General features: G+C 39.3%; 1 protein-coding gene across 4 annotated transcripts in view; it reads left to right on the top strand.

Moving 5' to 3' along the window:
• Nucleotides 1–13217, top strand: part of AKAP6 (A-kinase anchoring protein 6) — a 595645-nt gene extending 582428 nt beyond the window's left edge. For all 4 annotated transcript variants that reach the window (XM_081229677.1, XM_081229676.1, XM_081229679.1 and 1 more), the window contains 2 exons: nucleotides 3562–6983; nucleotides 11932–13217. In XM_081229677.1, the coding sequence (XP_081085803.1) occupies nucleotides 3562–6942 (3381 nt within the window). In that variant the 3' untranslated portion in view covers nucleotides 6943–6983; nucleotides 11932–13217. The remainder of the gene's footprint in view (nucleotides 1–3561; nucleotides 6984–11931) is intronic.
• Nucleotides 13218–14597: the final 1380 nt, after the last annotated feature.

Here is a 14597-nt window from a genome sequence, read left to right on the forward strand (position 1 = left end):
TGAAAGGACTTTGCAAAAATGAATTTAATTCAGAATTATCTCTGGAAAACCACACTCTCTATTGAAACCTCGTGTACTACTCACCATCCTTTTGGCTTCACAAATATTCTTAGATTTTTTTCTAAATCCATGCTTGATTTATAACTTTATCAAAGACAGGAACATTTGTGACTTTTTAAAAAGTACCAGACAATTCCTCTAGAGAAAAAACAACAACAAAAAATGCTTAACTGGCTTGAGGATTATTGGCTATTTTGGGCTATCATCAAAGAGAGCATTTGACCAAATAATTTTCCAGCCAGTTAACATCACTCTGTACATATGTCTTTTTTTTTTTTCCAAAGACAACTTTTTTTGTTATATAAATATTGTAATGTCCTTCCTCTTGGAAACTTTTCCTATTTTTTGCCCCCAAGGTATGTTTTATGTTTGAAGTTAAATCTTGGAGAAATAGAGATTTTATTGAAAATATTGACAGAATTTAATTCACAACAGAAAAAAAGTGAATGAGAGCAGAGTGAGTAGCACTTCTTTAATATGTAAACTTTAAAGTCTAAATTGAAGGATTTTCTAATGGATCTTGTCAGATATTCCCTGCAGGTGACATAAAAATTTTTTGGAAGTTATAATAAATTTAAGAGATTTATAGGAAGAAAGAATTAAGAAGGGTAAAGGACAATATTACATACAAAGTTTAATCTTCTCCTATGGAAATTTTCCACTCTAACTACTTTATTGAGCAAAAGATTTGTCCTTTTAGATGCTGCTGCAAGTTTTATACTTTTGTAGGCTTGCATTTGTAAAGCCATAAAGGCAGCATTGGGTCAGAAAATGACTGTGTCGTGGAAGGCAAGTCCGAATTACAGGCATCACTTGGGCTAAGCTCCCAGCGCACATCCAGATGGCAAGGTTCCTGCAGCTAGTGTGAGGCCCCCGGTTTGGGACTCTCATGGGAAATCTGTGCTTCTCAATGTTAAAGTCAACCAGAAAGTTACAGAGAGAACTCCTTTGAAAGACGAGTTCTATTAGTTATTAGCATTCTCAGAGTACAGTGTCTCCAAGACAGTATTTGAAATTAATACACTATTTGATTAGACTGATTGATTGTTTCTACAGCTGAAGATTTTAACATTCATTAGCCGTACTAACTGGTCATTAGTACTTCCTTTATCAGCAAGCAAAGAATAAAGAGAAATTCTAATAAAAATTCATCACGGTGAACATACTCCATACCTAAGCGAGCGTGGTGACGGCCAGTGTACTCGATTAACTGCTGTAACGTTGGCAGGGAAGATTCTGTTATAAGATTTAAGAATATCCCTTAATTAATGTTTACTTTGTATCTGGACTCTTTTAAACTTAAGTAGGCTATACAGATAATCTCTTACATATCCAGTATAATAAAGTGCTAATGGTTATTTTATACTTAATGTGTTTGTGTGGTATCCTTCAACTGTTAGTTTCAGGAAGGACTGAAGACTTCTTAGGAAAGTTCTGTGAATGTGTTGCTGGTAAAGCCTTTTTCCCACTCCTGAGGAAGAAAAGCATCATGGCCTGTTTTTCAACCAGACTGTTAAAATAATTCTGAATTGTAATGCAAATATGCTCACCTGTTAATACTGTGGGACACCTCTCTCTACCTACCATGTCATGAATCCCTTGTGGTTTTTATAATTTTTAAAAAATTTATTTATTTAATTTATTTATTTTTGGCTGCATTGGGTCTTCGTTGCTTTACGCAGGCTTTCTCTAATTGTGGTGAGCGGGGACTACCCTTTGTTGTGGTGCGTGGGCTTCTCATTGCAGTGGCTTCTCTTGTTGCAGAGCACAGGCTCGAGGCCCGTGGGCTTCAGTAGTTGTGGCACATGGGCTCAGTAGTTGTGGCTTGCGGGCTCTAGAGCTCAGGCTCAATAGTTGTGGCGCACGGGCTTAGTTGCTCCGCATCATGTGGGATCTTCCCGGACCAGGGCTCAAACCCGTGTTCCCCACACCGGCAGGCAGATTCTCAACCACTGAGCCATGAGGGAAGCCCTCCCTTGTGATTTTAAGAGCAAATTGAAAGGAATGATGAGAAGGGTTCTCCCTTCATGAATTAACTCAAGGCCACTCTAGAGCAATTCTCCATGTGCACTGAGAATTATGGCTGCTTTATTCTGACTGCTTCCTCAGCCCTTCACAAGCATGGCCCATTTAGTACTCAGAATTATCTCCAAAGATAGATAGTGCTCACCCCCTTGAAAAAGTGACATGAGGAGACTGCTGCTTGGAAAGGTTAAGCAACTTGCCCGAGGCCATGCAGCTAGTTAGCAGCAGGTCAGCACTTCAGCCACTCTGCATCGTTCTAGGGTCCCGTTCATCCACCTGGTTACCCTGCATAAGCATAAGCTGAACCGCAGGGTTCTGTTTGAGTTTCTGTTTGTAGGTGAGCCTGTCAGGGCCTGCAGTACCTATATCACCTCTCTTGGCTCTAGCATGAATCCAGACAGCTGGCCAGCAAGTGAGGATGGTGGAGGAATACAGAGTCCAGGAGCCCATTCAGCTTCTATGTCCCAGAATGTGTCAAGCTCCACCAAGCAGGATTAAAATCAAGAAGTCCAAGGAAAGATCAAGGTCCCAACTGTTCAGGCAGAGAGCAGCATAAGAGAATCTGGGCTACTTCATCCTTGGAGTCAGGAAGTCCTCAGATAGCTGTTATTGTAGGGCTGCAGGTGGGCTGGAGGGGGAGGTTAGTGCCTGTTAGAAATAAGGAGGCAATAGTGAGAGAAGTTAACAAGGATCAAAGTGGAATCTCTGTCATAGAGAGGGACTGGGGAAGAGAGGGACTGAGAGAACTGTGATTAAGAAGCTGCCCTGCAGCACTGGGGCCCGAGATGCAAGGTCCAGAAAGATTTAGGTAAGGAAACCAGTCAGAGGTTGCTCACCTTGGGTCTGATTGGGAACAGAGCCAAATTCTGAAGAAGAAGAACCCTGAAAGGGAAGACAGTGGAAAAGATAGACATGTGAGAGCCTCTGGCCTGTGAATGGCTCTACAGGTAGATACAGCTCTATTCTCTTTTCCCAGGCAGAAGCTGCTTCAAGTGGAGAACCCAGAAATAGAAGCAGGAGGGGGTTCACCATATGTGGCTGCAGATAGTACTCCATTATGAACTCCAGAACTGAGATAATATCAGAGTGAATATTCCCTAAAAGATGTCATAAGCTATACTCTTTTTACCTTTATTTACCTGAGAGTTTTATCTTCACCCAATCCAAGGTTAAAAATGTATTGATAGAAGAATCAATAGGAAATGGCTAATTCCATATATTACAATTTGACTGTAATAATCTTACATTTTAATCTATGCTATTGCCCTCAGTGACAAATTACTATTGATAGAAAAGCATTTTTCAATAATTTTGGATGTTATTCCAGAGAGGAACAGAGCTGATAATTATGCTATCTTTCAAATTCATGCTTGGGGCAAATTTCTTTCCTGACTCTTCCAAGAGATTTTGAATGGATAAAATTTTCATGCTTGTGTTCCCTAATTCTTCTTCTTTTTTTCCCCCTCTCCTACACAGGAGACTTTGAATGTGATTGATCCTGGCTTGATGGACCTAAATGGGACAAGTGAGGATGCCCTGGAATGGGATGAAACTGACATAAGTAACAAGTTAATTAGTTTGAATGAAGAATCGAATGACCTTGATCAAGAATCCCAACCTGTCTTGCCTTCCTTAAAGCTTGAAGAGACAGGTAGTGAGGACCCTGGTTATGAAGAAGAGGCAGGTGACCACGGGGCATCTCAGTGTGCATCGAGTATCACTGCCCCGTCCAGTCCACACATTTACCAAGTATACAGCCTCCACAATGTTGAGCTCTATGAAGACAACCACATCCCATTCTTGAAAAACAATCCGAACTTCACTAGCACAGCACAGTCTAGTGTTTTAACTAAGAGTCTCAGTAAAGACTCTTCATTTTCATCTGCCAAATCTTTGCCAGATCTTCTAGGGAGTTCCAATTTGGTGAAGCCCTGCCCATGCCACGGAGGAGACATGAGTCAAAATTCAGGCAGTGAGAGTGGAATTGTCAGTGAAGGAGACACTGAAACCACTACCAACTCTGAAGTGTGCTTGCACAATGTGGTGGATGGGTCCCCAAGTAACCCTGAAACTGAACATCTGGACCCACAAATGGGAGATGCAGTTAACGTGTTAAAGCAAAAGTTTAAAGATGAGGAGGAACAAATTAAGCTTCCAAATAGCTCTCAGTTATCCATTTCACCAGTCGGTTGTGTAAATGGAAAAGTTGGAGATTTAAACAGTGTTACCAAACACACCCCTGATTGTTTGGGAGAAGAATTACAAGGAAAACATGATGTGTTTACATTTTATGATTACTCATACCTCCAAGGCTCAAAACTCAAATTACCAATGATAATGAAGCAGTCACAGAGTGAAAAAGCACATGTGGAGGATCCCCTGCTTCATGGTTTTTATTTTGATAAAAAATCCTGCAAACCTAAACATCAGGCTACAGAGTTACAACCAGATGCACCTCCCCATGAAAGGATTTTGGCAAGTGCATCTCATGAAATGGATCGCAATTCATATAAAAGTGGTGATGTAGAGAAGACATTCAGTGGCATTCAGAATGCCAAACAGCTCTCCCTTTTATCTCATAGTTCCTCTATTGAGTCTCTTTCTCCAGGGGGTGATTTATTTGCATTGGGCATCTTTAAAAATGGCAGTGACGGCCTCCAGCGAAGCACTTCTTTAGAAAGTTGGTTGACATCCTATAAAAGCAATGAAGATCTTTTTAGCTGTCACAGCTCTGGGGACATAAGCGTGAGCAGTGGCTCAGTTGGTGAACTGAGTAAAAGAACATTAGATCTCCTGAATCGTTTGGAGAATATCCAGAGCCCTTCGGAGCAAAAGATAAAGCGAAGTGTCTCCGATATCACTCTTCAAAGCTGTTCCCAAAAGATGTCTTTTCCTGGCCAGCTGTCATTGGACATAGCATCTTCTATCAATGAAGACTCGCCAGCATCTCTTACAGAACTTAGCAGCAGTGATGAGCTCTCTCTTTGCTCAGAGGATATTGTGTTACACAAGAACAAGATCCCGGAATCAAATGCATCATTCAGGAAGCGCCTGCCTCGTTCGGTGGCCGATGAAAGTGATGTCAATGTCAGCATGATCGTGAATGTCTCTTGCACCTCTGCCTGCACTGATGATGAAGATGACAGTGACCTCCTCTCCAGCTCGACGCTCACCTTGACAGAAGAAGAACTATGCATCAAAGATGAGGATGACGACTCCAGTATTGCAACAGATGATGAAATTTATGAAGAGTGCAACTTGATGTCAGGGCTGGACTATATAAAGAATGAGCTGCAGACCTGGATTAGACCGAAGTTTTCCTTGACAAGAGATAAGAGAAGGTGTAATCTTAGTGATGAAATAAAGGGCAGTAAGGATGTAAGTAGTAGTGAGATGAACAATTCCTCTGACACCCTGAACATTGAGGCCCTTCTAAATGGCTCCATAAAACATCTCTCCGAAAATAATGGAAATAGTAAGAATTTACCCCACACCTGTGAGTTAGGGACGAAGGGTGAAAATAAGAAAAATATTTTCAAAGTTAATAAAGATCCATATGTGGCAGACATGGAAAATGGCAATATTGAAAGTATTCCAGAAAGGCAGAAGGACAAACTGAATGAGATTTCAAAGGAATCAGAAAATCTTGGTTCAACTGGGAAAAGGATTTCAGAGAGTGAGCATTGTAAGTGCAAAGCATTTATGGATAGCTCAGATGATTCAAATATTGCTGGAAAGGAATTTGTTCCCCAGATGGTTAGACATGTTCCAAAGAAATGTCAAAATCACCACCATGTTGAAAATCAAAGCGCTGCTTCTACTCCCACTGAGAAGTCTTGTCCAGAACTGCCTTCAGAAACCAGTGTTATCAATAGACAGGACTCTGAGGTACTGAAATCTTCATCCAATGATGCACCAAATATGGCTGGAAAATCTGCTGGTTGCTGCCTAGCACTTGAACAAAACGAAACAGAGGAAAATGTTTCTATCAGTGACAACGTTTCCTGTTGCAACTGTGACCCAGATGTTTTCCATCAAAAAGATGCCGAAGATTGTTCAGTGCACGACTTTGTTAAGGAAATCATTGACATGGCTTCAACAGCCCTAAAATGTAAATCTCAACCTGAAAATGAAGCAGCTGCTCCTACTTCATTAACTCAAATCAAGGAGAAGGTGTTGGAACATTCTCACCGGCCCATCCAGCTGAGAAAGGGGGACTTTTATTCATACTTATCTCTCTCATCTCATGACAGTGATTGCGGGGAGGTCACCAATTACATAGAAGAGAAGAGCAGCACTCCACTGCCACCAGACATGACTGACTCTGGCTCAGAAGACAAGGAAGACACCGAATGCTTCTTCGAGGCCTGTGTTGAGGAGGACCCTGATGAATACCAGTCCTGTTTCTCCAGCGCTCTTCCAAATGAACCTGCAGTTCCCAGTGAAGCTCCAGTGCTACTGCAATCAGCAGCAGGCTCTTCCAAGTTCAGTGATGCTTCTCTCCTCGTCGATGATGCAGACATGATGGCTCTTTCAGGTCCTCCCCCTCCAAAAAGAGGTGATGTAGGAAAGGAAGTGGATGGTTTACCCCAAGCTTGTAATGTCTATGGAGAAAGCTCAGAGTTAACTACTCCTTCAAGGCTGAACGGTGAAAAGGAGAGTTCAGAAAACCCAGGTGAGTCTGGAAGACCAGAAGAACATGATGCTTCTTCAGCCCAATCTAGAGTTCCGGGATTCTCCTCGAAGGCAAAGCAGCCAAAAGACATGGCTGCATTGCATCCCGACCCCAAAACTTTAACCTGTGAAGAAAATCTTCTGAACCTTCATGAAGAACGACATAGAAATATGCATAGGTAGAATGTAACCCTCTCCAAGCATGAAAATCATCTCATTGAAAGGTACGTATAGTCCTCATGTTTTAATATATATATATTTGATATATTTTAACATATATTTAATATATACATACTTAAAATATGAATTTTAGTCAACAAAGCTATGATAGGAGAAAAGACTAGTCAGGATAGCTGGTCATGGCAGATATTTACCTGAATAAGACATTTAGATGAAAGAAATACTCCCAACAATGCAAGTAACTATGAAGCAAAAGGGGGAGAAAACAGTCACAACTGACATTTTTAGTAACATTACCTTTATCACATCGTTATGGCAAGAAGAATAAAAAATTTGAGGAAGTAGTCAAATAATGTAGGGTCTCAGATTCTTCCATTAAGGGAGGAAAAGAGGTTCTGAAAATTGCAATTATACCCTCTGATCAGAATGCATGCACAGTGACAGTGCTCCCCGCTTCAGCTTCTGTGCACAGAGATGCCCGCTTCCTTCAGTGCCTGGAGATGAACAATGATTAGGTTAAAGGCTGCATCTCCTGATCTGAGCCTTCCTTTTACGCTTCTGTCTAATGTAACTATCATCACATTTGCCTCCCCGGTGGAAGGCTGTGCTGTCACAGCTCCTAATCATGACCAAGTCTGAGGATTCAAATAGGAGGGGAAAGTTGATGTTAAAGAAGAGGCTTTTATTTATCCACACAGAGACTGAGAACAGGCTCAGAAAGCAAATGCAGAGGGAATACGTGACAAGTTAATGGTGTTTTGATAAGAACAGAATTTTTGAATTTTGCCTGAAGGTGACAGGCTGATTTCCATCCAATTTTTTTAAGAAAGTCATTCTACTCTTCATGTTTAATAAGACAGCTATTGATTGATAATTCTGATATGATGATACAGCTCTTAAAGTGACATAAAAATTCTGTGATTTCCCGTTTCTAAGCCCCAATGATGAATATACTTTCTCAATCAAGTTTAAAGAAGAAAATTTCAGTTTCTGAATGTGAGAGTGGTATTTCACCGAAGTGTGAGGTACTGAATGCCATCTCCACCCGTACTCCAGAAGCTTAATGCAGTAACCTAAACTCGTGCTATAGGAAATGAATTACAGAAGCAATCTACCCTAATTTGTTAACTTATTCAAATAACAGTTATTATACTTAACTATGCTAAAGATTATCTTTTTTGTGGCAGATTGTTTATTTTTTGATGAGCCTAATTACTGATTTTCTAAAAGTAATTTACATTTATTACAAATACATCTTTTAAAATGTGACAGATAAATGTTGTTCCCATAATGTATTATGAAAAAAGTTACTATTTAAAAACACATTATTTAATTTGAAAGATGAATGGCAAACATCATTACTTTTTTTCCTGCAACACCTGTGCCCTCAGCTCATTAAAATGTGTGATTCTGTGTAGAGCTGCTAGAAATGGGGAGTGGGGGGGAATCTATACCATATATATACCCTAAAAATAAACTCAGTATGCAAAGTTGAAGAAAAGCATCCTACTTACTAATATAGCTCAACTAATCTTCTGTGTCTCAGACTCTATTTACAATTGGTTGCAAGGGAGAACAAAAGTAGGAGAGAGAGAAATGTATTTTCTGTGAAACATGTCCACCCTATAACCACATTCTCTATCGGTATGCTATAAGACTGACCATTAAGGAAGAACAACTGCGATTCCATAAGCTGCTTCAAAACAAGTTCTATTAGAACCAATTGTACCGCCGGCTCTGCTAACCTCCGCAAAAGGGCTGGTAGAGCCTGGCTGATTTTTGTTTTCTGAAAGGGGATCAAGGCTTGAAAGCAACACCACTCTGAGCACGACATCATGTGACTGTGACCCTCTAGTCACCGGCCATGCTGAGATCCGGTCTCAAGAAGCTCTGGCGCTGGAGAAGCCTATGGGGTGCACTCCTCCCTTTTTGATGCTCCGGGGATTTCTTCTCTCCCCTACACAGATATAGAATTGGAATGAAATGTAATGACTCACAGCTCCATCTTTAGACTCAGGGATGGGAAAATGCTGATGGATCTGTGTAATCCTCACATTTTACAGGCATGGACAGTGTAAAACTATCAGCCAGCCCACTTTCCAGTTAGCAATATTTTGTGGAACCCTGTGGTTCGATGCCTGGCTGATCTCAGGCAGTGGGAGAAGCAGCCTGATTTTACTTCTGCAGAACTCACATCGCCCCCCAGTGACTTGTTATCAGCCTAAGGCCATTTAGGTAGCCATATGTACTGGGCCTATTCAGTTTTTTCAGTATCATGTAGACAAACATCTGGATGCCTAAACTTTTCACCAGTCATTAACACTGGGCACCTGGTGTAAATATTTACATATTGTTAAAATACTACCAACCAGGACAAGTTATTTTATCTCAAAATGTTGACATGCCTTCTGTGTTAAATGTCAGGAATACATAGTAAAATTATTTGGTAAATAAGAGGTTTCATGTCTATAAAAGCTTAACTGTGGTCATTGTTCTTCCTATAAGAAAAAGCTTTACTTTTTTAAGCCATTTGAAAACCATCAGTTGGGGTGCTCTTTTTATCAGGAAAATAAAGTTCACCAAATTCAGTTTGCTTTTTTTCCCCAGAAATAAGTTCTCAGATGATGAAATTATTGTAATGCCTTCTAGAAGAGCTATAACTTAGAATAGCAGTTACAGTCTGCAACAGTAACAAACTTTTTTTTTTCAAAATTTTTGAAACACGTTTTTCATTTACTGTGTTCTAATTAAAAACCCACTGAAACTGAGAAACTTTAACATGATCTAACACAGTATGCATTTGCACTGATTTCCGGGTACACTGCTGTGCTTTTCACCATTTTCATATATGTGTCACGTTTCTACAAAAATAGAGAGGTCAGTTACAGCAAATCACATCAAAGGAAAGGTAACTGGATAGATCCAGATATTTGTGCCTAATTTGGAGGAAGCATATAATGTTTTTCTGGGGAGCCTCCTAGGACCTGCCTAAGAGATGTACTTCGCACTAATCTTTTTGCTGTATTCTGATAGTTATTTCTTCATAATCCTCATGATAAGCCTCTGGTCTTTGGTGAATGATTTAACCCTAAACTTCAGGCTGGATAAATCCTGTGGTACAAAAATTGAACTCCTCACATTCAGCCAGTGTGTACACTGTTTTCCTTTTGGTTTGCTCTGCCCTTCGGGCTTGTTTTAGTGTGTGGGGGACTGTATTCACTTAGGATGTATGTATTTCCTTCAGAACTTTTTAGCTGTATTGCCTTTCCTACTTTATTGGTCTGCAAAGAGTTGGCCTATAGATTTTAGATTTGAGGCAATCACTTGTATTCGTACATGCTCAGGTATACACATATACAGTAAAAAGCGCTGCTGCTCAGTTTTTACAAACTGGGAAAGCTGTAAAAGCGAACGTTTCTCATGTACACAACACATTCTTATTCTATTAATTTGATTGACATTCAGTGTTTAATGTGACCCAAAGCTGACCAAGCAAGTTTAAGAAACTACTCTTGGTGATAGAGTATTAATTTTTCACTAAACAACATAGGTGTAATCTTATCATATTTACCTTTAAAATCACTTTAATAAATCAAGGTCTTGGTGGATGTGAAGTGTTTTTTAATTATCTAGCACTTCTGAATAACGAGCCCTGCCATGCCAAATAACAGATATTTTGTTGGGCATCACCCATCTCTCTCTCTCTCACACACACACACAGGCACACACACAGGCACACACACAGCCCAGATCTTTGTCTCAACCAGTTTGTCCTGCCCCTTTCCACGTGGGCCAAGTTGAAAGTCTTGATTATGCAGAGGAATTTAAATACCATCATTTAGTGAGACTGTATTTGCCTCACCTAAGGATTCCCTACTCAGTGGCCAGATTTCAAATGAGTCGTGTCCTCAGCATTTGAACAATGCACCATGCTTTCTTGAGTTACTGTGTTATTTTACTGTACCAAATTTCATCCCATCTGTTCCTGTCTGTCTCTCCCTGTTCTTGATAATTTGCCTTCTCTCCCCAACATCCTGTGGCTCCAGCCAAACCACATTTGCTCAAGTTTTTCTGGCTCCTAAACAGGTTGCAAGATTATAGAGAAAGAGAGAGCAAGACAGAAAGAATGAGAACATTTACTTCTAGAAGGACAGTAAAGCAACCTGACATCAGACATCAGACTTCAGAACTCAGTTTAAACCCATACAAGCAAAAGCCTGCTATATTTGAGAGCTGGTCAGAGGACCTAACGTAATTGTACCCTGCATTGCCTAAACCTGGAATTTAATTGTTCCTCACACTCGACAGGTTGCTTTTAGCTACTCAGAAATATGAAGAACCAATTGAGTTTGTAACAAATTTCTATCTGAGCCATCAGATGTACAGAAATAATTGAATCATTCTCATTTGCACAATGCTGTCTGTGCTTTAAATGAAATGCATTCCTATTTGAGCTAGAAGCCCCAGTTGTATCCTTTTATAGGCAAGGGACTGAAGCATTTGGGATTATCACAGTTATGAATATTTCCCCATTATAAAATAATGGAATTGTTCAATTCCACTGTCACACATACAGTGATTGAAGGAAAGGTTAAACCCGAGGGTCAAGGCTCCCGGTTTGTGAATCACTGTTGATACTTTGCTGCATCACTTGGCATTGGCAGCCTCACGTTTTCATATTGATTTGAGGCTTCTTGAGTGTTCAAAACTGAGTTCACAAGCAAAAGAGTAGGTGAGATCCAGAGAAAAGATCAAACTTGATGATTTTTCTTTTCTTTAAAACCATGTCTTTGTAAAATATATATATATTTTTCACATTGATTCTGAAACTTTTGGGCTATTAAAATCACTATATTTTATGTATCCTTTTATTTCAGAACATTAGCAAGTAGTTCTAAATGGCAGCCCTCATTGTTCTTCAAAGGGGCTCAGTTTTGCAAATGAAACAGACACTTCTGAAATCTTTTCTTGTCACTTTTGTGTTTCTTGTAGGTAAGCCTGGCCGCAACTCAGGGGTGGCCTCATATTTCCGCCCTGGGCTGGTCTCTGGTTCCATCGTGTCACTGCCATTTGTTACATTGACCTCTCCCAAGATGAATCTTTCTTCCGAATGCGGTTGTCCACATGAGCCTTGTGATCTGGATGTGTGCACTGGTTCTCTTTAGGTGGTTGTCTTTGAAGTTCAGCAAAGCTGCTTGTTCTCCCATGGATTCCTGTCCCAAGCTACCTCTACCGACCCCACCTCTCCAGAGAGACTTTTCAGTTTGCCTTCTCCCCTCCCCATCTACTCTCTAAAATTCTGGAGTTCACCAAATTGATGGTCCATTAAATTCACCTGTCTGGAATGACCACCCCCCGCTGGTACTTGACCAATTTCACGTTTCAGTCTCAATTTTTTTTTATGGTATGATGCCTGTGTTCATGGAAAGAGGTTTACGTAAAAGGCCAACATTTGATTTGATTGCAGCATAGAGAAGAAACACTGGCCCTTCTTTCAAAATTAAGCAACTTTTAAAAGCGCCATTTTATTTATTTCCTTTTAAAAACAATAATCTATGCAGCACTTCAGGAAACAACTATATGGTGTTGTATATTATAAACTGATGACATTCTACTATTAAATTATGTACAACATTTTTGTTTTTTATGCTTCTTGAGGTGGCAATGAGAAAAAAGTTTTTTAAAAAAGTGTGCCTTGCTGTATTTCTTATACCATTTATTAAAAAGCTGCTTTCACGGTAAAATGACGTTGGTTTGAAAGGAGGAAATAGCAAGGTTAAGATGTGTGAATAATTTCTGTATATATGTATAACCAAGTACAAACACTGATGTATAATGACAGTATAAAATGCTTTCATTTTTGTGATGTCTAGTGATGTGGAAAATATAAGCCTTAAATCCATTAGATCGCATGGTAATTAAAATTGGCATAATAAACATAGTTTATTGGGGGAAAAGGAAAATTAGTGATCTCTTCTACCTGTGTTCTTTACCGGATTATTGCATCTGGTTCTGGAAAACTGTGACATGTAGCAGCTTCCCAAACACCCATATTGTACGAGAGACTTAAAATTACATAAACTACACATGATGCTGTAGCAGTTTCCAGAATCTTCCTGGTAACTGTAAAGATCCTGGAACACAAACGATGAAATGCCAGTTCCCCTAAACCAATAAAAATTTATCCTAGATATTTCATTTCTACTTATCATTAACGGTTTAGTGTTGGGTTTCAGGATACCTAGTATATCTTGTATTTATTTTATATAATTATTTTGAATGGGTTTGATGGAAAGATGGTAGAGAAGTATAAAAAAGTGGATTATTTTTTGATTTAGACTATAGATTTCAGGTGTATTTATTTTGTGTAAAAGAAATTAGCTAAGAAATATTCCATTTAGTCTTTACTGCTCTTGTTAAATGTAGTTTTGAATTTATATCCTAATACCTACTAAAGTGCCTGACACATAGTAGGTACTGAATAAAAATTTGCTGAATTGAAGTATTGAAGTAGGTAATATGGATGACATTTATCTATTCATTTTGAGAAACCTACACTAAAACACTTAAGAACAAATAGAAAAATGATGCAATGCAATATAAAACCATACAATATGTAATCAGTTTATATCAAATTTCAAAAAGAAACAATGTAGATTCAGATAGTCACAGTAATGACAATCATTCATTCAACTGATAATTCATTAACATCTTTTACCTGCAAGGCATTGTTCTAGATGCAGGGGATGCAATGATGAACAAACAAAAACCCTGCCCTCCGGAGGCTTACCTACATTATGGACGAGGTGAACACACAGTGAGATTCAGTAGTTGTCCTGTACATGAGGAAGAGAACAAAGCAGTGAAAGAGGCGCAAAGACAGAAACAGCAATGAAGGACAAGGAGGAAAAAAAGGGTTAAAAGAGAGCCGGAAATTAGACAGTAGATAGTGCAGCTTTATTGCAGGGATAGTAGGAGAAACAGTAAATTGTGAGACTTAATGAAAGCTCTTTTAAAATGTTAGGTTGGAGCTTTTGTATGTAATATGCTAAGTAGTAAGGAAACTTTGTATCGTCTTTGTTTTGCACCTGATTTTATTTATTATTAGAACTTTATTAGTACCACAGCAAGAACATTTAAAAAATAATAGCCTATAGTTCTGCCACTTAATAACTATTTGTATTGTTATGCCTCTTCTAATCTTTTCCATACATATTTCTAAATTGATGAATCATTCTAGGCTTTTTCATGGGTAGCAATTTGTTCAAAAGGGGTTTTAGGCAGACATCTAGCTGCAGTATTCAAAACGATTACAGGGGAAAGAGATTAGAGGTAAATGCCTCGTTAGGGGGCAGCTGTAGAAAATAAGCTAAGCTCGAGATGATCACAAGAGTACACAGGGTTAGCAGCCCAGACCACAGAGAAGGAACAAATCCTGGAGTCTCTGAAATACCTAAGAGCAGTCTGGATCTCCGCTGAGGTACGGTATTACTTTATATACTGAGACAACCTAAATTTTCCTTGGGTAGTAATTAACAATGCCAAGTCTAAGTCTATTGGTAAAACATTTGAAGAGCAAACTGACCGAGATGTTCTATTTACCTGTTGTGTGCTCATTTGAGGTATTGAAAATATGTGTTTTTTAATTATCTGCTTAG

This window comes from Mesoplodon bidens (assembly GCF_964165515.1).
Source record: "Mesoplodon bidens genome assembly, chromosome: 3".
NCBI classification, from domain to species: Eukaryota; Metazoa; Chordata; class Mammalia; order Artiodactyla; family Ziphiidae; genus Mesoplodon; species Mesoplodon bidens.